This window comes from Urocitellus parryii, chromosome 7, assembly GCF_045843805.1.
Source record: "Urocitellus parryii isolate mUroPar1 chromosome 7, mUroPar1.hap1, whole genome shotgun sequence".
NCBI lineage: Eukaryota > Metazoa > Chordata > Mammalia > Rodentia > Sciuridae > Urocitellus > Urocitellus parryii.
Genome location: NC_135537.1, coordinates 147,016,549 through 147,042,806, shown reverse-complemented (window position 1 = coordinate 147,042,806; position 26,258 = coordinate 147,016,549). Strand labels below are relative to the sequence as shown.

The window sequence follows — 26,258 nt, the reverse complement described above, 5'->3', positions numbered from 1 at the left end:
AACTTCCAATTACTGTGGCTTTTCTTGGCTACATAGACCAGAATTTCCCAGATCATGTTCAAGAAACAATGATATTCCACGAGTCATTAAAAAGAACTTCATGATTTTAAATTCTATGATCAAATAAATTCAGCTAATACTGAGTTAAACAGTTTCTTTAATAGAGCCTTCTCTGAGCTTTTAGTGTGTGAATGTGCAATGGCAACTTTTTTGTTTTTAAATATTATTTTAGTTATAGTTAGACATAATACCTTTATTTTATTTGCGGTGCTGAGGATCGAACCCAGCGTCTTGCACATGCTAGGCAAGCACTCTACTGCTGAGCCACAACCTCAGCCCCTACAATGGCAACTTCTAAGAGAGGCATTTCATATGCTGTATTTTTCAACTTTAATTGACCACGGAGGCTACACCCTTTTTTATTGAGGAACAAGTGATCTCAGGAACATGCTATCTGAAATGCTGCTACTGGATCAACTGCCACAAGGGTGATGGTTAATCCAGGTTCCGTCTCTTCCAAGTGAGTGTAGAGGCTGCTTCTCTGAAGAGACCCATTTTGGTTTTTACCACTAGCTCCTGTGCATTCGGCACACAGGGGTTTCTTGAAGAATAGCTTGTTCCATGTAAAGTTGTCCAACCTCCTGTGCTCACCTGATGAGGTTCATGGTAACTGACCAGTCAGTCTCAGAGAGAGGGACAAATGACAGTCACCTACTTATGACATGGCACAAGATGAAGAGAATCAACTAACTAGTTATTTTGATAGAAATCATAAGAGTCAACACTCAACACCTCTCTAAGCGCTGAGGAGGTATAAGGTAATCCTTATCAAAAGCAAACTTCTGCATGAAGTTTATACATTCATTCAAAAAATATCAGTCTGTCTGTCTTTTATATCTGAGGGCTCAAGTAGGGCTTGTCTCCTGAATCTCTCAAAGAAGGCCTACATCCACATCACATTCAAAAGAGGCATCAGAGGAAGAAGCTGATCACTTTCAGATTTCAAAGCTCTATATGAAAAGATCTATCTGAACACAGAGGATGAAAACAACACAGAGATCCAAAAAACTAAAATTAAAAACAAAAAGTTGGAACAACTTTCTTTTTTCTTTTTTTTTTTCTTTTGGCAGTGCTGGGCAAGGCAAGCACTCTACCAACTGAGCTATATCCCCAGCCCCGCTGGAACAATTTTCTGAATTGCCATATTGCCTCTTTCCCCCAATATCCTGCTCCATCTTCAAGAGAAGATAGAAGTGTGCTGAAAGCACCTTATGAGAAATATTAAGTGGAAGAGGAAAAGATAGGGAAATGAGGAAAGAAGGAGATACTGACCAAGCACCAAGGCTCATTTTCATTTGAATTCATAAAATCTTTATACTGAGACAGATGAAGCGGGTGTCTAAGGGGGAGAAGAAGGGAGGAGGCAGGCACAAAATGCTGGACTCTAAACAGTGAAGAGCTTCTTCCACTTCAGTGAAACAAAACCCTAGGGAATGACAGCTGCTATTGTTTCTCCTCTTAGGTTACCTCTTTTTATGTTCTATTATAGTAATAAAATTAACTACCAAAGAGTCTGGGGATTTTTAATGGTGAATGAAAGAGGATAAAAATCATTATATAAAAGCTGACACAAGGCAGTAAAGAAAAAGGTTACCATCCAGGCTTTAATCAACCACAATGCATTCTTTAATTATAAATTAAAGAGATTCTAAATACAGGATTCTCAGAAAGATAGCTACGTTTCCTTCAATATCCAAAGGTATTGGCAGAAAAGATGAAATGGTCCTTTTAATTATTTGGAAAGTGCATATCCTCAAAGGACACTTTAATGTTTAAATAATATGATTACTTAAGTCATCTGATTAACCCGGTTAATCAGATGTTTAAGTAATATGAATCACTTGTCTTCAGCTACTGAAGAACTGTGTAGATGGATTCTTTCTAGTCTGTTTCCCAAATCTATTAGCTTGTAATCTAGTGCCTTATATCGACACATCCCAAGTTTGTAAAGAGAGCTTTGCAAAGTAATGTGTCTAACACTTACCCACTGGAAACATGTTAGATGTGGAAAGAAAGAGGAATATAAAGCAAAAATAAAACCTTAAAATATCTAATTGGCTTACTAAGATGAAAATGAAACTTAACTATTACTCACCAGCATTTAAATGGCATTCCTTAATCTGAAACTGAAGTTCATTTTCATTGGGAATATCCTTCCATGTTGCAAGGAAGACCTGGCGTTCTGTATTGGGAAGCAGGGGGAAAAAGGGTAGATGTATTGTCAGTATTCTCATTTCTGGTGCCTTGCACATTTCCCCTTTGGAATACTAGCTCTTGCAATACAGCCAGCAGCAGGCTGGAACTGGAGCCAATTTTTATCTATTGCACTGGTATTATAAACTCCAGATCAATCAACCCCTCATTCAAAAGCATGAAGATACACTGGGAAAGAGTTTTTCATTTAGAAGTCAGTTTTGGTTCCCTTGTTTTCCTGTTTGGGTGACTTTGGGTAAGTCCTGTGACTTTTCTGAGCTGAATTTCTTCATTTATAATTACATCTGTCCCAACTATCCTCAAAGAGCCACTGTAAAGATTCAATCAATTAAGCACCAATATAACTTAATAGCTACTAATATAGGCTAGTTTGCTTTTTTTGGGGGGCGCGTGGGGAATGGTGGTATAGGGGATCCAACCCAGGACCTCATTCATAAGTGCTCTACCAATGAGCTACACCCCCGGCCCTTTTTATTTTGAGACAGAGTCTAAATTGCCATGGCTGACCTCAAACTTGTGATCCTCCCAAGTTGCTGAGATTAAGTGTGTGCCATTGCACCTGGCTGAAAGGCTAGTTTTTATCAGGTAGTGGTTTCTTAAACAAGGGAAGACAGAAATGTTAACAGCCACATAGGGAGAACTAATGATTTATTACAAATTACTGATTTATTATCTTGAAGAGGTATGAACTTAGTACAAAGTGTAACATTTATACATATTACCTCATTAAGTCATTATAATAATAATTTTCATTTTGCAAACATGAAAACTAAAACAGAAAAAGCTAGTCAGCTAGTCCATGGTCACACAGCTAATAAATGGTACAGTTAAGATCAAGTCCACGTCTACCTTTCCCCCAAACCTCTTACACTGAATCTTGGTGTACTTCTCTGATTGGAACATTCAGATACTATGTGCTGTTATTTAGAGACCAATGGAAACACAATAACAAAGTGACTCAGGCAAATAAATAAGAAACAATTATTAGGGTTTTAGGATATCCTTACCCCACTTTTTTTTTTTTAACCACAAAATAACATGTATTTCCCAGGCTATGTTCTCTTGACATTCAGAGGAAGGGCAAAGGTATATTTAGCAGAAGGACAGGAGGATGTACTTACCCATTTTGCCATCTTCTACAAAAAGCACATTGAGTGGGATGAGGCAGCTGAAGTAGAAGACATCAATATTGTTTTTAACAGCCACCTGCCAGGAAACCAACAAGGGAAAATGAGGACATCAGAGGGGGCCAGGTAGGAGGGGAAAAAAAGTTGTGTGTCTAGAAATCTATCTGCTTACTTCATTCCTCTTTTGGTCAGTGAAGGTGTCCTCAAATCATGACACACTAACCTATACATTGCAAAACACATCCTTTATTACACCACTGTCATAGAACTCTGACCACCTGCAACTCTACTTTTCTCCACAAGGGCCATCTTCATGGCACAACTTCTATACCTAGAATAATAATCTATTTAGCTATTTTTTTGGTTGTTGTTTCCATAATTATTTCTTTTGCGCCGTGCAGTGGCACATTCCTTTAATAAGTGACTTGGGAGGCTGAGACAGGAGGATTACAAGTTAGAGGCCTGGGCAACTTAGTAAGACCCTTCCTCAAAAAAAAAAAAAAAAAAAAAAAAGCAGGGTGGGGTGTGCTGAGATGTAGGTCAATGGTAGAGTGCCCCTGGTTCAATCCCCAGTACCACTAAAAATTTTTTTCTTCAGTTAATTTTTTCTATGATTGTTAATAATAGCTGTTAGCACCTACTAAGTTTACTTACTAATGATATTAATATCTAATCCTTTTTCTAACTATCCCTTTTGAAGCCTAACAAAATAAGTATCATTCACCTCTCATTTTACAGATGAGGATACCCAGGTTCAGAAAGACCAAGTTACATCTAGGATCATATAGCTAGTATACAGAAAAATCAGAATTCAGACTTATTCTGACTCTAAACCTTGATCTTTTTTTTTCTCTACAGCAACTAGCACCATATTGCCTCATCTTTGTTTAGATATGCGTTTTAAAGTTATTTCTTGTTTCCTAGGTCCTTTTGTTGGAAAATGCTTGTTGGATCAAACATTGGTAAACCTGATGATTTTAAGAAGTTTTCAGCCTTTTCGTAAGCGAAGAAATGAGCTTTCCACTCACAATACAATCTTATGGGCTGTGATTTTACCAGGGTCTGCTCAATTCAGAGCATGCTGTTTTTAGAAAAGCTACAGTTAGGCACATCTATTAGGGGCAAGACTGATGTGTGTACACATTCAGAAACAGGCAGATTCCACTGCAGCACAAGACCCATATACGGTAAGGAGAGAGAGAACTGCTCCAAAGTATCACCTCCCACTGGTTTCTGTCATAGTGACTTTCCTACCAATGGTCTTTGCAGTGTAGGAAAGAATTTCTCTGGGCAAATCCTGTGATCAGTAGCCATGTCTATTTATCTGTCATTTTGCTTTTTTTTTTTTTTTTAAAAAAAAAGGGAAAGAAGTGCTTGTCTGGTACCACTATTGTCCCTCCTCGCTTTTAGGACAAATACTTACACTTCAACCATGTGTCTCTTCATCAAAATTTTGCAATAAGATCCAAAATATCTTCTTTCTGAAGTACTTGCAATCCTTTTACATTCTTTATCAATTCATCTTCCTGACTTAAACTGTACTTTTGCTTCCTCCTCCATAACTGTCTGGTTATAACTCCTTGACAATCTTTCTCATCTCTCTCCCACAAGAATCCCTCAAATTACTTCCCTTGTAATTTTTGCTTTTAACCTTTCATTTACCAACCTTAGGAGTTTCTAAACTACATCACATACAATGCTAAGTTTATAGAATTCTCAAAAAGATCAAACCTAGTAGATTTAAGCAGAGTAAAAAATGTTAAGAAAGAGGGACTTCAGACTTTAAGATGCACCAGAGCACTGCTTTCAAAGACTGATGCCAGTTGTGGGCTTCTGGGACACCAAGGTATTTTCTAATTCATCTGGTACTCAGCAGAATTAGAAAGAGAACTCTTCTTTCAAATAAGGGCACCAAGAAGATCCTGAAATAGTGTTAGGCTCTGCAAAGGACATCTAGAAGAGAAGACTAGGGAAATTAATGTGGATCACATTTAGGTCTCATGAGAAATGTGACTATCATTACTATCATCTTTGAATATAAAGCAGTTATATCTCACAATGTGCCATCCATTGCAATGTTTACTAATTTTTTTTTCCCCTCCCTGGTAACGGGGATTGAACCAGTGGTGTTTTACTACTGAACTACATCTCCAAACCTTTTTATATTTTAAGATGGGTTTTCCTGAATTGCCCAAGCTGGCCTCTAACTTGCAATCCTCCTGTCTCACCCTCCTGAGAAGCTGGGATTATTGTGCCTGACCCAGCTGACAAATGGATGAAAGCCAGGAACACTCTTGGTGAAAAATGCACAAGCAACACTTTGACATGCAATTGCAGGAGTTTCAACACACTCTGAAGACTACTCCAGGACTTCTGCTCTAGAGTAATTCTTGGAGAAGTGGGGACACCCTATGAGAGGCAGCACACAAAGATGTTCAGAGCATAGTCTTGGGAGTCAAAACAGCTGATTTCAAATTCTGACTCTGACACCTGCTAGCTGTCTCACCATGGGCAAGTATTACTAATATAGTTTTCTGTCTATAAAAGGGAGATCACAATGGTATAGAATTCATGGAGTTGTAATGAGAATAATTAGCTAATATTTGTACAGCATACAGAACATGCCTGCCTCCCAGTACTATAACAAGTATTTGATAAAGAAAAACTTCTGCTTTTCACCATCTCCTGTTTTACTGAGAATTTTTCATAATTAAGGATAACCATATTAAACTTACCTGAAATCTTAGTACAACCATTATGTTAGAAAAAGATTAGTTTTTTTTTTTTTTTTTTTTTTTTTTTGGTACTCAGGATTGAACTCAGGGGTACTTGATGACTGAGCCACATCCCAGACCTATTTTGTATTTTGTTTAGAGACAGGATCTTACTGAGTTGCTTAGTGCGCCTCACTTTTGCTGAGGCTGGCTTTGAACTCTTGGTCCTTCTCCTCAGCCTCTTGAACCATTGGGATCACAGACATGTGCCACCATGCCCAGTTAGAAAATTTTTTTAAAAGCTTACTGGAGAATTGTTAGCTTAATGATTTTTTTTGCTACTGTGTCTTGATAAAATATCATCTTTTAGGATCTCCTGCATAGGTCTCTCATTGTGGAAGCATTTCAACTCTTTTACTTTAACTTTCCAAATCTGTATTCTGCAGCTTTCAAACTTTTACCCTTGCCTAGGATGCTGTTCATTCCAAGAATATAGGACCACTTCTGAATCTGACCCCTGCTTGCTTCTCCAGTCTATGCCTTCACTTCAACAATATCAAAATTACTTCTTGTTCCCCCAATACTGAAACTCACAGCTCTGTGCCCTTTTACATGTTGCTCTGTTTTTAATATATTATTCTCCTTAAGGTTCAACTGTCTGAAGAATATCAATTTAACCTTAAGAATCAGTTCACTTTTGAAATTTCTCAGAAAGCTCTAAAAGCTTCCCCACAGTACCCAGCACATATACTTCTATTATGGCATAAAGTAATTATTTTCATCAGGCTCACTCATATTACAAAGAACTCTGTGAGTGCAGGAGCTGGTTCTCATTTTCACTAACATGCTGCCTAGTGCAAGAAACATTTGCTGCATGAAATTAAGGGAAAGACAGTCAGCAAATGGAATGAAACTCTGGTCTCTCAAGTCTTCCTCTGCCTTGTTGGTATGCACAACAAAATCTCACCAGTAACACTGCTCATTAGGCACACACATGGATTTTCAGTGAGGCAGAGATAGAGGGGATGGGATAATGTGGAGATTCTTTTGGTTTTGAATCACTGAGCTACAATAATATCTGCACATTAAGGAAGAAGAACATTGGTAGTGGATCATAAACCAAAGAATGCTAGATTCTCCAAGGATATGCCAATCATTATTTGGGTGTTTAGGCAAAAAAGACCAACAGAAAAACACAGTACGAAGCCAGTTCAGTTCCAATCCTGATGTCAACTACTCTTTAATAGAACTGAATCAGCCTTAAAGAGGAAGAGGGGGAGGGTGAGAGAGTGAGCAAGATAGAGAGGAAGGGATGAGGAAAGGGGAGGGAGGGGGCAGAGAGAAAAGAGTGGAAAAGAAATTAATGAAGCTGTTTTCTTATTCTACAATTCACTATCCCAACAGGTTCAGAATAGGAAGATATAATCCAGACACTTTGGAGAACTACTCTGTGAGCTTTAACATAATTCCTAGTTTGCTTATGGGAAATCAATGATTGCATATACATCCAACTGCCTACTTAATATATTCACTTTGATAACTTAGAGAGATCCCAAAAGGGATATGTCCAAAACCAAACTCTTGATTTCTCCTCTCCAACCCCAAGTAGAACCTCCTGCTATCTTTTCCAAACTCAGTAAATAGAATACTACAAAGCTTTTCAATGTCTCCCTACCTCTGCATTTGTCTCTACCCATCCCCTGCAACTCCTACTTCACAAACCCTGGCTTCCCCAGGCTGTTCTCCACACAGCACTCATTGTGAACTTAAAATGTAGGTCAGCTCATAAATACTCCTTGGTTCAAATCTCCAGTGACTTCCCATCTCACTCAAAATAAAATCACAGTAAACAACTGCCTATAATCTGGCCATTACCTCTGATGTCATGTTTGTGACCCTCCCTCATTAGCTCCACTCAGTCACAGCAGTCTGCTGCTCTTCCTTGCACACACCAGGCCATGCTCCTACTTTTTGCATTTGCTCTTTTTTCTATCTGGAACGTTCTTCCCCCAGAAATCTACATGGCTTTCTCCCTGCCTCCTTTATGTCTTTGCATTAATGGTCTTCCATAATCAATGTATTTATAAAATTGCATCATTCAACCTCCAACCCTAGGAGTTCGTACCTCAATTCTCGGCCCCCTCCATTGTCCTCACTACCTTCCAACATACTTTTTTGTTTGTTTGTTTATGGTTGTCTCGATGCAACATACACCACTTCCAACCAAGCACAAATTCTAAAAAAGGAAGGGACTTTTGTTTACCACAGGATTCTTGGTTTCTAGAATAGTGATTGTCAGAAAGTAAATATTGAATATGATCATACAAGTTTTTTATCTCCTTTGGCTTTTTGGACAAGATGTGAACATAGTTTAAATGTTCCAAAAAGGTTTCATTTTTTTTTTTTTTTTTAATTTTAGTGTGCTTCCCTTCCCTTAACAGAAGAGCAAAGTATGGACACACTGGAAGGGAGTGTGTGTGTGTGTGTGTGTGTGTGTGACAGGATTTTAGATGCTTAGCACAAAATAACCCATCATAAAAACAAAGAGTTTTTTGAAGTTCCATGAAGTAAATTCTATCATGCATCCATGTTTGTTTTTTTTTTCAATTTTTTTTTAGTGGTAGATGGACACAATATCTTTATTTATTTACTTTTATGTGGTGCTAAGGATCAAATCCAGTGCCTCACACATGCTAGGCAAGTGCTCTACCACTGAGCCAGAACCCCAGCCCTCTATGTATGGTTTCAAAATGTGTTTCTCGCTTTACCTCTGAGTAAAACTAATGCTCCATGAAAATGTGCCTTTGTGTACTCTTTAGCTTCAAGTGTCCCTACCATGGTGGGGCATGACCAACCAATGGTTCTTAAAACTGAATGGATTAAAATTGGCATAAAGAAATATACAGAACAGAAAATATTGTGCCTTTCTTGAGCAGTAAGTAATATTTCCTGTTTTAGTTTTGTCTTTGTGTGTGTATGCACAACATGTAAAACACATCTGTTACTGTAAGCTGCTAAAAAGCATAAAAGTCACAATACTCACAAACCAAATTAAAAGAAGTGAAGAAACAGGTTCAAAGAGCCAAAGAACAGAAATGTACACCTCAGCTTCCACTTTGAGGGTACCCAAAGCAGACCATAGATACCAAAAAGATGATCACCTAATCCTCTGTATCTCTAGTATGTCACGTGCAACATGTAACCATAACAATGTTAACTTGCTTCTCAGAGACATTAATAGGAAGAGCAAATAGAAATGATTAGAAGGCATTTTGAGACGAAAAAAAAAGTGGCTATAAATGCTTAATAATAATAATGTTTTTTAAAAGTTACTTTCGGTTGCTGCTGAGTAAAGAACAGCCTGTCAGCTTTAGCCTGTACCCAGCAATTAGTTTCTTTCCATAGTAGAGGAAGCCTGCTGCAGGAGCTGCAGCCTTTTCACGGGGGCACAGCTGGAGATGAGCAGGCTAAATTAACATTCTAACCTTGTTTCATATACTCAAAGTATTAGAACAAGGTATGAGACGAACTCAGTCTCAACTTTGGCAAATAAGACCTCTAAGCACACCTCTCACTGCAGGTAACCAAAGGAGGCACCAACACAAGAAAAATCTAGTCCAGCAAAACATGGCTCTTCTTGAGATCCTATCATCTACTCTTCCATGACGTCACTTGTGACCTTTCCAAGTCTCTGAAGAATATTTTTTTCTTTTATTCCTCCTCTCCATTTAGCTTCTGGAAAGATTATTTGCAGGCTGGTCCAAGTTAGGACCAGGCAGTGACGCCAACTATCCCCAGTTCTCTGAGGAATGATGATTCAGATGTGTTTTTTTAAGCACCACACAGCCTAGTCAACAGATTCTAGGGGAATGGTTCTGAGTGACAGGTTTTTAATGGCACTGAGTCCAACGGTGGGATATATTTCAGCTGAGATTCAAGCAGAAGTGGCCCTTTCTACTAGCTACTGGAGTCTAATCGACGTAGAGAGACTATATCTAAGTACACTTTAAAAATATAGCAGAAATAGTCATGAAACCCTCCAAAGAAAATGTCAATTTACTTTCCTTCTGATGCTAATTAAGTTTAACCTGAATAGCATCTTTGATTCAATTCCAATGCTAAAATTCAAACAAGAATTCTGTTTTTTCTTACTTCACCCATTAGATCAGGTAGATTGCATGATAGCTGAGCAGCCCTCAAATAGTATCAATCTGCTGTTCATTTCAACTAAAAGCCAGATCTGTTCTCAGGACATATTAGGGTGTTGTTTGCTATTAAGAGTATATGGACAGTGAAACCCTCTATAGGAAAAAACTGACAGGTTCCTCTTCTGATGGAAGCAGTGGTTCTGTGTCCCTCGGATGACAGTCCCTATGGGGCAACCACATGCACATCAGCATTTCAAATTTCCATATTTAAAGCCTTCAGAACCAGAAAGGAAAGCCTTGAATAAGCCTCCAGATGATCTCTACAGCTCTTAAATCCTCTGGCAGCACATAATTATTGGGCTTTAAAGACACAATGAACAAAAATGACTTTAAAAAACAAAAACATAATGAGATCTTAAGGTCCAATTCTCTTTGCCAGGCCTGATGTAACCCTCTAATCCCTTTGCCACCTATAATCCCAGCGGCTCTGGAGGCTGAAGCAGGAAGAACTTGATTTTAAAGCCAGCCTCAGCAACGCAGTTGGGGGCTAGGGATATAGCTCAGTTGGTAGAGTGCTTGCTTTGCATGCACAAGGCCCTGGGTTCTAATCCCCAGCATTCTCCCCGACCAAAAAAAAAAAAAAAAAAAAAAAGGTGGGGGAGCTGGGGATATGGTTAAGCACCCCTGATACCAAAAAAGGAAAAAAATTTCCAATTTCTTTTAGTAGAGCTTTTTTTTCTTTCTTTTTTTTTTTTTTAAATTGGGATTGAATCCAGAGGTGCTTTAATACTGAGCTAATCCCCAGACCTTTTCATTTTTTATTTTGAGAAAGAGTCTCACCAAGATTGCAGGTGTCCTTGCTAGGTTGCTGAGACTGGCCTCAAACTTTTGAACCTCCTGCCTCAGCCTCTGGGAATATAGGCATGCACCATAGTGTCCAACCAGCAGACTTTATTTTCAGAGATGAATAAAACCCAAAGGATATTGAAATTGAAATTCTATGACTCCTCCTATAGTCCTTACTCTGCCATGAGATTTACTTAATTTCAGTCTCAAAAACTTTCAAGTAATGCAGACTATGAACTAGAATGTATGTAGATTAAGTTAGAGAATACCAAAGAGAAGATTAATATTTTCAAGTGGCATTGATAAGCAATGATTTAAGACTTATGCTTTATGGACTAAATTTGTCAAAATTCTGATTTGGGCTGGAGTAAATTAGAATGATGAACTCCAGGGCTGTCCACTGGGAGAAGTCCAAAGCACAGCAGGGTTAGAACTACTGAAATCAAGTTATGTAACTCTTCCAGCAGCTGGCACTAGATTCTCAAATATAGCTTTAGAAGCAACCCACTGGTAGTCATTACCTCTGAACTACAGAAGGTAGAGCTAAATTCACACCCATCAAGTCCCAATACAATCTCTAGTTTATGGACAGTCAGCTAGGTGCCAACTCATTCCCAAAGTAAATTTCATTTTAGGGAGTCTCAACTTTTTACTCCTTGCCTCTTAATTTATAATCACATCTATTTCTATCAAAGTAAACTTTCTTGGAGAAAGCAAAGAAAATCTGTAGTTGGAAAATGTTAGGCCTTTATTACCTTTTACTTTTTATTTTTTTATTTTTATTTTTTCAAAGAGAGAGGGAGAGAGGGAGAGGGAGGGGGAGGGGGAGGGAGGGAGGGAGGGAGGGAGGGAGAGAGAGAGAGAGAGAGAGAGAGAGAGAGAGAGAGAGAGAGAGAGAAATTTTAATATTTTATTTATCGGCGGACACAACATCTTTGTTTGTATGTGGTGCTGAGGATCGAACCCGGGCCGCACGCATGCCAGGCAAGCGCGCTACCGCTTGAGCCACATCCCCAGCCCTACCTTTTACATTTTAAACAAAACATTATTTAAGAAAATTTTTTTTGTAGTTGTAGATGGACAGAATGCCTTTATTTGTTTATTTTTATATGGTGCTGAAGATCGAAACCAGTGCCTCACACATGCTAGGCAAGTGCTCTGCCACTGAGCTACAGCCTCAACCCAAACATTATTATTTATTATGAGTACTATCTGAAAAAAAATTTTTTTCCTAAAGCAAAGAACTGAGCAATGAGACAAGAAAATATTATTTAATCATTTAGTTCCAAAATGATTAAGTAATATTTTCTTTAGTCTCCAAACCATAACTGATTACAACTATATTTGCCAGCATCCCTGCTTCTGTTTTTGTTTTTTTGGTACCAGGGATTGAACTCAGGGACACTTGACCACTGAACCACATCCCCAGCCCTATTTTGTATTTTATTTAGAGTCAGGGTCACACTGAGTTGCTTAATGCCTCACTGTTGCTGAGGCTGGCTTTGAACTTGCAATCCTCCTGTCTCAGTCTCCCAAGCTGCTGGGATTACAGGCATGCCTGGCTGGTTTTTCTTTTTAAAATCAGACTGACATCTACAAAAATGCCTTTTCTTAAACTTGGGCTTTCCTGAAGTGGAATAAAGGGAAAAATAAATTCAGACTGAGAACATTTCCATTATAATCCCATTTGATTGGGCTGGGGTTGTGGCACTGGGTTCGATCCTTAGCATCACATAATCCTACCTGAATTTTAGGTCCTCAATTCAGACGGAAATTTGTTCTATAAAACCCTAAAATGTACAACCAAGATCTACAAAACCTTAAATGTAAAACTAAGATCTACTACAGATAGAATCTAAAGGAAGACATATTTTAGCTCAAGTGAACAACTTCCTAATAGGGTTTAACAAAGATAGAATGGTCCATTTTAGGATAGTATTCATAAAGATGCCAACTTGCCAATCAACTTAAATGTAGGGCAAATTCTATTAGCAATAGATACTGTTTGAAACAGACAATATTAGAGGTCATTCTTTCCAACCATAAGATTTTGTATCCTTCATATGTACATGCTAACATGGATTAAAGCTTTTCAAAAGTTTTTTTTAATATATATATATTTTAGTTATAGATGGACACAGTATCTTTATTTATTTATTTTATATGTGGTGCTAAGGATTGAACCCAGTGCCTCACAAGTGTGAGGCAGGCGCTCAACCACTGAAGTACAGTACCAGCCCCTAAAGGTTTTTTTTTTTTTTTTTTAATGATACTAGGGATTGAACCCTGAGCCTTGTGCATTCTAGGCAAGTAGTGTATCACTGGACTGCAGCCAAAGACCTCAAAAGTTTTATGAGGGGGCTGGGGCTGTGGCTCAGTGGAAGAGCACTTGCCCGGCATGTGTAAGGCAGTGGGTTCGATTCTCAGCACCACATAAAAATTAATAAAAATAAAGGTCAACAACAACATAAAAAGTTTTATGAGGACTTTTCTGTACACACCTCATATTATCAAGCCTCCATAATCCTTACATAAAAAATTGTGAGAGCATTATTTTCTTACCTCCTAAAACATGATGCAAAATATAAGAGAGTAAATATAAAGGGGATTGGGGATACAGCTCAGTTGGCAGAGTGTTTGCCTCGCATGCACAAGGCCCCGGGTTCAATCCCAGCACCAAAACCAAACAAACAAACAAATAAAACTCTCCAATGGACTTTAATTCAGCTTAGGAAAACCTCGGTGAGTTTTTCTTAATTTTAACTTGTAATGTACCTTAAGGATTTGAGTGAATATTACCAGCATAATGAAAACAGATTAGAAAAAATACCTTTTCCTTAAAAATTCAAACTCCCCTAATATACAAAGACCATATGGTTAAAGCTATTTCTAATCATGTAACAAACTGATTCCATTTTTTATCAAGTCCTAAACTTATGATAAAAAGGCTGTGATTTTATAAATGAAAGACCACAAATCATTTTTATTATTATTTTTTAATTATTATTTTAGACGTACTTTTTAAAATTCATATCCTTTGCTCGGTATCCTAGCATGGTTTCTGTTTCTTGGGTAATCTTACCTCAAAGACCTTCCCTGAACTCCTACTTTTTTTTTTTTTTCCGACTGAGCATTGAAACCAGGGCACTCTACCAAGAAGCTATCGTCTCCTGCCTCAGCACCTTGGATAGTTGGGATTACAGTGTGTACTGCACCTGGTCATGGGCTCCTTTTTATGATAAACTAGCTTGGGCGTTTTGAGAACTGAGTTCTGGGTTTCAGAACAACTGTCTCCTGCCATTGAGGACAGATTTCTCATCCACCAGACCACCTCTGCTTGCAGAATATATCTTATTTTTTTGCAGGGATGGGGATTGAATGCACAGAATAGGCAATGCTCTACCACTGGACTACATGCCCCAGCCCAGCTAGAATTTTTGTCTACTTCTTATGTGTAGTCATTCAAGCAGGACAGTTGCTATTATTAGGCCTATTCCTAAAAGATAACCTAGATGCTGGGGATATAGATTAGTGGCAGAGTATATGTCTGTCATACATAAGGTCCTCCCAGTACTGAGGGGAGAGGGAGAAGTGGGGTAGAGCCCAGAAACTGGTAGTTGAATGGTGGTTAACAGGAAGACAATAAATAAATAATAAGATACTGCTTTAGTATACAATCTTGGTTATCTTTTGCAGTGGGCAGGGCAGTGCTGGGAATAAAACTCAGTGTCTGATGCATGCTACACAAGTGCTCTACCACTGAGCTATACCTCCAGCCCAAATCTTGGTTATTTTGACAAAAAAAGATAAGTAGTATCAACAAGGGCAATCTAGTACTAAAGGAATATATAGAGTACATAAGATACTAAATTTCTCAGATGAAATTAAAGGATGTGTGTAATCCTGATGTGACATGAAAAATATATCAGACTTGCAGCAGCAGTCACAAGAAGTATTTTCGTTTTTTTTTAATACCTTTGTTTATTTAGTGTTATTTTACGTGGTGCTGGAGATCGAACCCTGTATCTCATGCATGCTAGGTAAGCACTCTACCACTGAGCCACAACCAGCCCACAAGTACTTTCTACTTTCTTTGGTAGCAAAATGTTTTAGTATTTCATAATTAAGAATTCAATATCTACGTATTGTTTATGGAATATTTTAGGTTTATAGTATTATGTGCAGCACTAGATCTATGTGTGTGACTTGGGAATCTCTCCATTGTTCCTGGAATAGTCACCACTTCAAGAACTCAAGTGTACACGAGCAGCACTATGGTGCCATAAAAGCAACTGGAGTTTGCAATTGTGGACTCTGGATGACCAAAGGAAGCTTTAACACTGAATTTGTTTGGATTGTATAATAGTCAAGAAAAGTCAGCAAATGCCAAGTTGGTTTGCCTAATTTGACAGAAGCTGCTGAAAAGGTCTTTCGCTTGGAAGCATTTACTAGTTTCTTTGGTACAATAGCTACAATTGTGGGCTTTCTGAGTGTGAATGGACATATGCAAGACAAGAAATATCAGGGACAGGCACACCATCTGCAACTATCTCACAGACTGGGACTATAACATAGGAATCACAAGGAATAGAATTTTCCTCCAGGGCCACACATTAGCAAAAAACTCCTTTGGCTGACAAAGATCTTAAAAGATATGTGTAAACAGGACTGGAAGATTATATCCTTCGTAGCTAGTGTCTTCAGCGTTTTCTGCCCTAATCATTCAAAGGTTAAATAAACAGAACTGATGACAGAGCCTTATTTCAGAAGACTTTCAGAGAAAAAAACTGAGATGTTATATCTATTTCTTTTCCCTAATTAACATTTAGCCTCTTCCTCAACTGTGTTTATGTGAGATTGAAACACAAAAAGAGATAAAAATATATTTAAAGGAATGTTTATATATATATATAATATGTATATTTTATATATATATATGAACACACACACACACACACACACACACACACACTTTACACTTCATCCACAGATTCACTTCTAAGTCTCCTTTATAAAATAGTATAGAAGGAAGGAAAGAAGAATTAAGAAGGTACTATCAGTGCTCTTAGGAAAAACAAAAAAAACACAGTACATTGAAAACCCCATTTAAGTTTCTTTTCTTCTGAAAGAAATTCTGCCATAATTAAAGGAAAACAAAATTGTTAAAGCCATAATTCATAAAAACAAGAAGTAAAAATCTTAGTACTAGAAAACAGATAGACTATCAATAATACCTTAGAACTTTAAAAGGCTTAGGATTGGAACCACCTTTGAAATTGAACAAGGGGTAGGCCTTAAAAGAAAGATTGGCCCTGGGTTTGATCTCCAGCAACCAACCCCTCACCAATACCCTCCCACCAAAAAAAAAAAAAAAAAAAAAGAGGAGGATTAGGATGCCACCAGGATTCCTGATTCCCCACCACAATTCTATACTGCCAGACACTGAGTCCCTGTTCAAAACTGAGGATTAATTCTTTTACAGAAGACAAAGTATACAGCACTCAGAAGTGAATGCCAGACAAGGCTGAGGGGTTGAGGATTAAGTAAATTTATGCAGAGTGAATGCTAAGAGTCTCCAGCCTTCTTTCCTGACATAGTTCCCAGAACGCAGGCACAAAGCTTTTACGTTCCAGACAGGAGACTCAAAGATGATTTTTTTGTTTTGTTTTGTTTTGTTTTTTGGTACTGGGGATTTAGTCCAGGGGCACACTACCACTGAGCTACATCTCCAGCCCTTTATTTTTTGAGACACGGTCTTACTAAGTGGCTGAGGCTGGCCTTAAACTTGTGATCATTCTGCATCAGCTTCCCAAGTTACTATATCAGGAAAATGGGAATATGGGAAGTATGCGTGTAGATAATAGCAGTGAAGGGGGAGATGTAGTCCTAAAATCTGAAGTCCTAATAAAAAAACATGTAATTAAGAGACAAAGAGGTAAAGGTCAAAAGAATCATCTAAGCAAATTAGGATTGCCTCTGTGGAAGAGGAAATTGGGGCCCTGTTGAAAAAAAAGGGTTGGAGACTAGGTTTTTCTTACTATAGAACTAGTCAACTCTTCAAACTGTGCTTTTATGATTCTGGCAAGTATTAACTTCAAAGAATGTTGCTATCAATGTTCTCAGAAAAGTCTACATCCCAGTGAAAAAGGAAGCAGAGAAGCTGTGTAAACTCTACAGCATCTATGCTAAGACCATGACCATCCTCCTCTCGGGATAAACACAAAACATGCCATAATTCCACATCTCCTTGCAGACACTGACTTGAAGCAGCGGTCACTTGTGACTAAAGTTTGAAGAAGTTTATTGGGAAAATGTTTCTAAGCAACTAACAGATGAAATAATCAAAGTCATTTAAAATCATTTAGAGACAATTCATTTGGACATCTGTTAAGGTTTTTTGTTTTATTTAAACAGAGGAAATTCATTATTTTTTTTTTAGAAATATAATTATATGATATAAACTCAAGAGACATTTCCAATAGGGGAAAGTTTAAATTTAATCTCTGTTCTCTGTTAATATTTATAAATTAAATTCGTGTGTGTGTGTGTGTGTGTGTGCGCGTGCGTGCGCTGGGGACTGAACTAAAGCCTCACATATATTAGGCTGTACCCTGAACCATGCCCACAGCCCATAAGACTTTTTATAACTAACATGAATGAAGCAAAAAAAAAAAAAAAAGTTTATAAATTTGAATCTCTACTAGTTGTTTAATTCCTGTATCTAAAGCATAATCTGCCTTACATTTTAAGAAGGAATGGTATCTTTTTAATCTTAATTTTTAATTGGTTGTTCAGACCATAAGCCAATGTTTAGTATAATGGACATTTTCCCATATTTATTTTATTAGTGCATTATAGTTGCATAAAATGGTGGAATTTGTTACATATTCATACATGTCCACAATATAATAATATAATTTGGTCAATATAATCTCCCTGTATATTACTTTCCCTCTGCTCCTACTTCCCCGGGCCCTTTCCCTCTACTCTACTAATGGACATTTAAATAAAATTCTTACAAGTATTTTATTATAGTTTTGTCAACTGTGTTTATTTTGTCCTATACACTAATACCAAATCAGTAAAAAAAAAAATCACAAAAACGCACAATTCACTCAAAATTTCTTTTCTCCCCAATCCCCCAGTGCCTGCAATAATTTCATGGTCTGGTGTACTAAAAGAGTATTAGTTTTTCTACATAAGCTCTTGAATCTAAACATTATGTAAATATGTTTAAATGCTTGATTTATTTTTTCCTAGTGTTATCTGCATCTACATGGTCTAACCTTGTAGTAAAATTTTGATTCTTTTTGTTTAGATGGGGTCAGAACAAGGGCAGAATGAAAGCTGAAATATAAAGTAACTCATCCACCGTAAGCTAGCCATTAGTTTCAACTTCTACCAGAAGATGTTAAATAGAACTGCTCATAGGGAATTTTTTTTTCCAATTGTTTGCTTTTCTTCTCCATTGGGACATGTTAATTAGTGACAGAACTAAAATTATGACATCCCTGAAAGAAAAGAACCCCTGGGAAAAATGTGAAGAATCTGTAGTTAACTACAGATGAAAAACTTTTAAGTATGCTTTCTTTCTTTCTTTCTTTTTTCTTTTTGCAGTACTGAAAACTGGACCCAGAGGCTTGTGCATGGTAGGCAAGTGCTTTCCCACTGAGATACATCCTCATTCCTTTAAAAAAAATTTTTTTTGTAGTTGCAGATGGAAAGAATGCCTTTATTTTATTTGTATATGGTGCTAAGGATTGAACCCAGCGTTCTATCACTGAGCTTCGGCTCCAGCTCCAGACCATATCCTCATTTCCTTTTTAAATTTTACTTTGAGACAAAGTAAAAACTAAAGGCCTCACCTAGTCACCCAGGCAGACCTTAAACTTGCAATCATCCTCCCTCAGCCTCCCAGTAGCTAGATTATAGGTATGCACTACCACAACCTGTTTTTTATAAAATCATGTTTGTAAATTGCTAGTCCTAATACCATATCAATACTTTTGAGGGGGTGGTTTGAACTAAGATCCAACTTTAGGAGGATTTCCATTTGGGATTTGGTGAAAAATGCAAGTAGGAAAGTTATTCGTTTGTTTATGTTCTTTTTAAGAGTAGAAAATGTGCCCTGGTTTCTGTGACCCAAATTTGCTTTCCTACTTCTGAAAGAAAGCATTCTTGCATGCCTGATGACTATCCTCAAATATTATTGGCTTGAGGTTCTGTAGGTCAGTGGAAAGTTGGATTTCAAGAAAAGAGAACAGATGCAGATTTGGGTTATTTGCTTCAGGATTTGAGCTGGAAAAGCCTGTTAACACATTATTCTCATCATGTAACAGCCAATTCCTACTGCACAGTAAATCTTGTTTTATTTTTCTGGTCTGAGCCAAGTTATATTGTGCCTCACCTGTCTACTCTTCAAATCATTACTCCCTTTGCTGAAAGAAGCAGCAGGCTATTACTGTGGCAATAAGGTATTTGGTGAACTGGCAAACAGACCTGGTGCATTGAAATTTACACTACTGAAGAATGTTTTAACTGTAAGTAACTTACTGTTGCTGTCTATTGTATTTCCAGAAGATAGTACAATGGGATCTTACCTGTCTTGATTGGAAAGTTGGTATTTCTTTCATCATTTCAAAGATATTCAGTCTCATTCAAATTGTTCTATCATCTCAAGTTTTAAGTGGAGTTAGGGGATCATTTCTTCTTTGTCCTTCACAGTGGACACCTTTTTCTTTCCTCCCTTCCTTCTTTGGTTAAATCGTGAGCTCACTTTCAGTTGAATTCCCCCCCACCCCCTGGGAGCCTAAAGCATGCTAAAATTTGGAACTGTCGCTAAAGGGCTGCTTTCCATTTGTTTCTGCCAGGCACCCTAGATTTCACCAGTTCTTGATCAGCAGCAACAGCGAGGTGCTAAACAATTCAATGACCCTATCTCTACATAAAATATAAATCAGGGCTGGGGATGTGGCTCAGTGGATGAGTACCCCTGGGTTCAATCCCTGGTACACCTGCCCCCCCCAAAAAAAAGCAGCTAAGAAAAAGGTTTCCTAACATTTAATGAGTAAAAGAATAAATAAATAATTCTGTCAAGGTATAACCTTTGTTCTTAAAAACAAAATAAAATTATTTTCCATAGTTATTTCAAGTTCTATTCCACAACTAATATAAGGAAGAGAAAGGGTGCTATGATTGTCCTCTAACAGTTTATGGCTGGTCTTTAGTTATGCTGGTGTTGAAGAAGGGAGGATGGCCTAGTGGGAGAAGGTTAGGTCACTGGGTACCCAGCCTTTGGAAGACATTAAGGAAGTCCTTATGGGACTCTGCTCCGGTCTTGTGAGAGCAAGTTGTTATAAAAAGAGTAAGACTGGCCCCACTTTGCTCTTTGGCTTCTTGTCTGGTCATCGTCACCTCTCCCTCTCACACATGTTCCTGCCAGGATGCCATCCACCACTTGATGAAGCCAAGGGGCAAGCAAGTGTTGGCACCATGCTCTTGGACCCCCCAAACTGCTAGCTGAATAAATCTGTTTTCTTTATGAAATACCCATCCTCAAGTATTTTGTTATAACAAAGATACATGGGCTACTACAAAGGAATTCTTTATATAAAAATGAAAAATTGGCAAGATATCATCTAATACTACCCAAGTAAAGTAAAACTGACCTGTAGGTTATTCAGAGGTTCCATCTTCATGACTGGGCCCAAGGTATTGAGAGGCAAGGAGACATCAATGCTCTGGTTTGGCATCAGTGGTGTATGGATGGCCAGAGGAGTGCTTGGGATGACACCAAAGCTTGAAGAGAGGATGAAGAAATCATAGAAATTAATCAAGATTTAGCCAGATCTTTCAGTTTCAATGGCTTTCTACTTCATTTGAAAAAAAACAAAAACATTTTTAATACAATTAAATGGAAGGAATAGTAGGAAACAAGTTGCTCAATTCCAACTTGCTATAACATTGATGATGTCATACCTCTGATTTCCATTAAATGCATTTGAGGAAAATGAAAACATTCCTAAGTACCGAACTATTTTGCTAATGCTCTTATTCTCAAAGTTTATTCCATTTATCATGCCACTAGAGAGGTTTGATAAGCATTTCTTTTTATAAATCTTTCCTGAGGGCTGGGGTTGTGACTCACTGATAGAGTACTTGCCTAGCAAGTGTAAGGCATTGGGTTTCTCAGCACCACATATCAACAAATAAATAAAACTCCATCAATAATTAATAAAAATATATATTAAAAAAAAATCTTTCCTTAGATAATTTTGGAAAGAAGATTTAAGAATCCCCATTCTGGGAGCTGTGGCTGTGGCTCAGTGGTAGAGCACTCACCTAGCATGTGCAAGGCGCTGGTTCAATCCTTAGCACTACATAAAAATAAATAAGGGGCTGGAGCTCTGGCTCAGTGGTAGAGCGCTTGCCTAGCATTCGCACGAGGCACTGGGTTCGTTCTTCAGCAGCACATAAAATAAATAAAATAAGTATTTTAAAAAATAACTTAAAAAATAAAAGTATTGTGCCCAACTACAATTTAAAAATATTTAAAAAAAAAAATTCCCATTCTGTTAACAATCCCTGGTGAGGATGTGGGAAAAACCTAGTACAACCACTTTGGAAAGCAGTATGGAGATTCCTCAGAGGACTAGAAATGGAACCACCCTATGACCCAGCTATTCACTCCTTGGTATGTGTTTAAGTGAGCTCAAATCAGCATTCTAGAGTGATATATCAATATCAATAAACATTTATGGCAGCAAAATTCACAACAGACAAGTTATGCAACCAGCCTAGGTATCTGTCAACAGACAAATGGATAAAAATAGGTGGCTTTAGGGCTACGATATAGTTCAGTGGTAGAGGATGTATCTATAAAGTTCAATCCCCAGTACCCCAAACCAAATAAATAAATGAATGAATAAACAAACAAACAAATAAATAAATAAGAATTTGTGCTTTAAATAGCTTTAGAAAGGAAGTCAGGGCTATGGTATTTATAAAATAACTAAAGGGATGATTAGAGATAATTAACTATCTATTTCAATTGTCAGAATGGGTAGAGAAATATTTGTTGGGCTGGGATTATGTTTCAGTGATAGAGTGCTTGCCTAGCATGTGTGAGGCACTGGGTTTGATTCTCATAAACAAAATAAAGATACTGTGTCCTCTATAACTAATAAAAAATTATATAAAAGGACTGTTTGCAGTCCTGGGAATAGAACCCAGGGCCTAAATTATTACTGGGACAGAACACATGGCAGGGGCATGGTTCCAAATCTTCCAATTGCTCTTCTAAGTACAGAATAAAAGGCAAAAGACAAGTAGAGAGGAATGCAGGTTATGCACATTTCCTTTATTACAAAGGATTTCCCTGAAGAATGAAGCAAAAGAAATAGATCCAGATATCCAACATGGCGGCGGGCGCAGAGAGATCAAGTCTCTGACCCCTTCAGCTTCACGGGCATAGGGAGTCGTAAACTGTCTAAATGCTGTTTGCTCAGGATCACTAGGCAATGCAGAGCTGACGTGGATCTGGGCGAACAGTCTGGGCCTCTCAGAACACACACCGAACCGGGATCGGCTGCATTCAAGCTCTCGTTCGCCTGCTTCTCGCAGCCAAACCACTATGACTCAGCACTAACGATCCCACCGAAAAAACTGGTCGGCTCTTCTGATCCTAAGGAAGTAAATGCCAACGGAGCCTGCATAGGCAGTGGCCACAGGATTGAAACCGGGCTTGGGAGAGACAGCCAGGACCCACCCGTTACACTGGTCACCCGGCAAAGGGAACGAACTGTCAGCATTTGTATGGGATACCACCATGGCAGAGAACTGACGTCACCAAAACACGGCGGAGGAGATAAATTCATTGAAACCAGCGGCAGCAGGTGTGTAATCCCCTAGCCTTCCCTCTCCACACAGCAGGGAAACCTTAAGGGCCCCTCCCCCCTCCCCCGTGAGCTCGATAGCCAGACCAAGCGAATCAGGAGTGGTGTGGGTCTCGTGGAGCGGAACTCCCGGCTACCGCTCCCACCAGTGCTGACAACTGAGGTCCCTTGCACCAGCTACCGGGGGTGTGGCTACCGGAGGGTAAGCCAATTCGCTGGGAGTTCTCAGCCCCAAGCTCTACAAACTTAGGGTCCGAGGGTATGGCAAACAGGGAGAGTGTGCCCAGGCGTTCATGAAAACAGAGCTCCCAGGAGCAGCAGATCTGGCGTGTAGCCAGTATTGTGGTGAGCGTCACCAGTGAGTGGGGCCTGGCTTGAGGAAAAGAGGGGAAGTGTCTACACACAAGAGAAGGCCCTAGGCACCCAGGATTGGAGACCTGCCCAGTCTGGGAGGAAGAGCTGCTGCACAGTGATTGGTTCCCGCCTATTGAGAGGAGAAGCTTGGCCCAGTGGGCACAGCTCCACCTACTGGAAGAGAAGTTAATCAAACTCTAAGACTGCATTTATTAATTTTTTTTCTTTTCTTTAATTTCGTTTTTTTTTTTTCAATTTTCTTTTTTTGTTGTTGCTTTGTAAATTTTTTTTAATTTCTTAAAATTTTATTATAATTTTTTATTATTTTATTTTTTATTTTTATTTTTTTAATTTTAATTTTCATTTTTTTATTATTATTTGTCTTTTCAATTCTCTTATTCCCCCTTCCTTGAATTCTATCTGCTTACTCTCATTCTCTTTAGTGTCTTCTTCCCTTCCCTTCTAATACCTTTTCTCCCAAGCATCAAATAAATTTATAGGAGCAAACAGTAACTCAGCAGTCAAACAGAACAAGAAGTAACATGAGCAGCATGAAAAAGCAAGGAAGAAAAGGAGTACAAACAATGAAGGGCAGCCTAAATATTCAGGAGGACCTAGAGCCATCAGAAAAATGGTCATATAAGGAACTCAAGGAATACCTTAGACAGATGGAATGGAACCTTAAAGAGGATACGAGATAGCAAATTCAAACAGTGAAAGAATACATTGAAAATGAATTACATAAACAGATAAAAGAAGAAGTTAAGCATCTTTATCAGGAGATAGAGATTATAAAAAAATCAAACAATAATTATAGAAATGAAAGAAACTATAAACAAAATTAAAAACTCAAATGAGAGTATCACTAACAGAGTGGAGCAAGTAGAAGCCAGAACATCAGATAATGAAGACAAAATATATCATTGTGAAAAGAGACTAGCCAACTCAGAAAGGCTGGTTAAAAATCACGAGAAAAACATCCAAGAGATATGGGAAAACATAAAAAAACCAAATTTAAGAGTCATCGGGATAGAGGAAGGCATAGAGATTCAAACCAAGGGAATGAGTAACCTGCTGAATGAAATAATTACAGAAAACTTTCCAGAAATAAAAAAGGAAACAAATATACAAATTGTAGATGCATACAGGACACCGAGCACACAAAATCAGAGTAGACCAACGCCAAGACACATTGTTATGAAGATATCCAATATACAAAACAAAGAGAAAATATTAAAAGCTACAAGAGAAAGGAGGCAGATTACATTCAGGGGTAAACCAATAAGGCTTAACAAAGGATTTTTCATCACAGACGCTGAAAGCGAGAAGATCCTGGAACAACGTATTTCAAACACTGAAAGACAATGGATGCCAACCAAGAATTCTGTATCCAGCAAAATTAAGCTTCAGGTACAACAACGAAATAAAAATCTTTCATGATAAACAAAAGCTAAAAGAATTTGCAGCCAGAAAACCAGCATTGCAAAGCGTCTTGAGCAAAACACTACACGACGAAGAAATGAAAAACAATAACCAAAACCATCAGTGGGAAGTGCCTCGGTAAAGACAGAGGACGAGAGGAAAGCGAATCATGGAGAAACAAACTAAATTAGAAAAAAAAAAAAAGATAAATAATCAAACATGGCTGGAAGTACAAACCATATATCAATAGTAACTCTAAACGATAATGGCTTAAACTCTCCAATAAAGCAACATAGGCTGGTAACATGGATTAAAAAAACAAATCCAACAATATGCTGCTTCCAGGAGACACATCTGATTGGAAAAGACATACACAGGCTGAAGGTGAAAGGCTGGGAAAAAATATACCACACACACGGTCCTTGTAAGCAAGCAGGGGTGGCCATCCTCATATTGAATAAAATCGACTTCAAGACTAAGTTAATCAAAAGGGATAAGGAAGGACATTATACACTGTTAAAAGGAACCATTCACCAACAAGACATAACAATTATCAATATTTATGCACCAAATAATGGTGCTGCGACGTTCATAAAACAAATTCTCCTCAAGTTCAAGAATCAAATAGACCACAACACAATAATTATGGGTGACTTCAACACACCTCTCTCACCATTGGACAGATCCTCCAAACAAAAGTTGAATAAAGAAACTATAGAACTCAATATCACAATCAATAACCTAGACTTAACTGACATATATAGAATATATCAACCATCATCAAGTGGATATACTTTTTTCTCAGCAGCACATGGATCCTTCCCAAAAATAGACCATATATTATGCCATAGGGCAACCCTCAGTAAATATAAAGGGGTGGAGATAATACCATGCATTTTATCTGATCATAATGGAATGAAACTGGAAATCAATGATAAAAGAAGAAAGGAAAAATCCTACATCAGAAAATGAACAATATGTTACTGAATGATCAATGGGTTACAGAAGACATAAAGGAGGAAATAAAAAAATTCTTAGAGATAAATGAAAATACAGACACAACATATCGGAATCTATGGGACACAATGAAAGCAGTTTTAAGAGGGAAATTCATCGCCTGGAGGTCATTCCTCAAAAAAAGGAAAAACCAGGGCTGGGGATGTGGCTCAAGCGGTAGCGCTCGCCTGGCATGCGTGCGGCCCGGGTTCGATCCCCAGCACCACATACCAACAAAGATGTTGTGTCCGCCGAGAACTAAAAAATAAATATTAAAGAAATTCTCTCTCTCTCTCTCTCTCTCTCTCTAAAAAAATAAATAAATTAAAAAAAAAAAAAAGGAAAAACCAACAAACAAATGAGCTCACATTTCATCTCAAAGCCCTAGAAAAGGAAGAGCAAAACAACAGCAAATGTAGCAGAAGGCAAGAAATAATTAAAAATCAGAGCGGAAATCAACGAAATTGAAACAAAAGAAACTAT

General features: G+C 38.0%; 1 protein-coding gene across 2 annotated transcripts in view; it reads right to left on the bottom strand.

Annotated features, from left to right (window-relative positions):
* Ap2b1 (adaptor related protein complex 2 subunit beta 1) overlaps positions 1 to 26,258 on the bottom strand; it is a 115,000-nt gene that overhangs the window by 11,583 nt on the left and 77,159 nt on the right. For both annotated transcript variants that reach the window (XM_077800392.1, XM_077800393.1), the window contains 3 exons: positions 20,778 to 20,907; positions 3,396 to 3,480; positions 2,156 to 2,242 (listed from right to left, as the gene is read on the bottom strand). In XM_077800392.1, the coding sequence (XP_077656518.1) occupies positions 2,156 to 2,242; positions 3,396 to 3,480; positions 20,778 to 20,907 (302 nt within the window). The remainder of the gene's footprint in view (positions 1 to 2,155; positions 2,243 to 3,395; positions 3,481 to 20,777; positions 20,908 to 26,258) is intronic.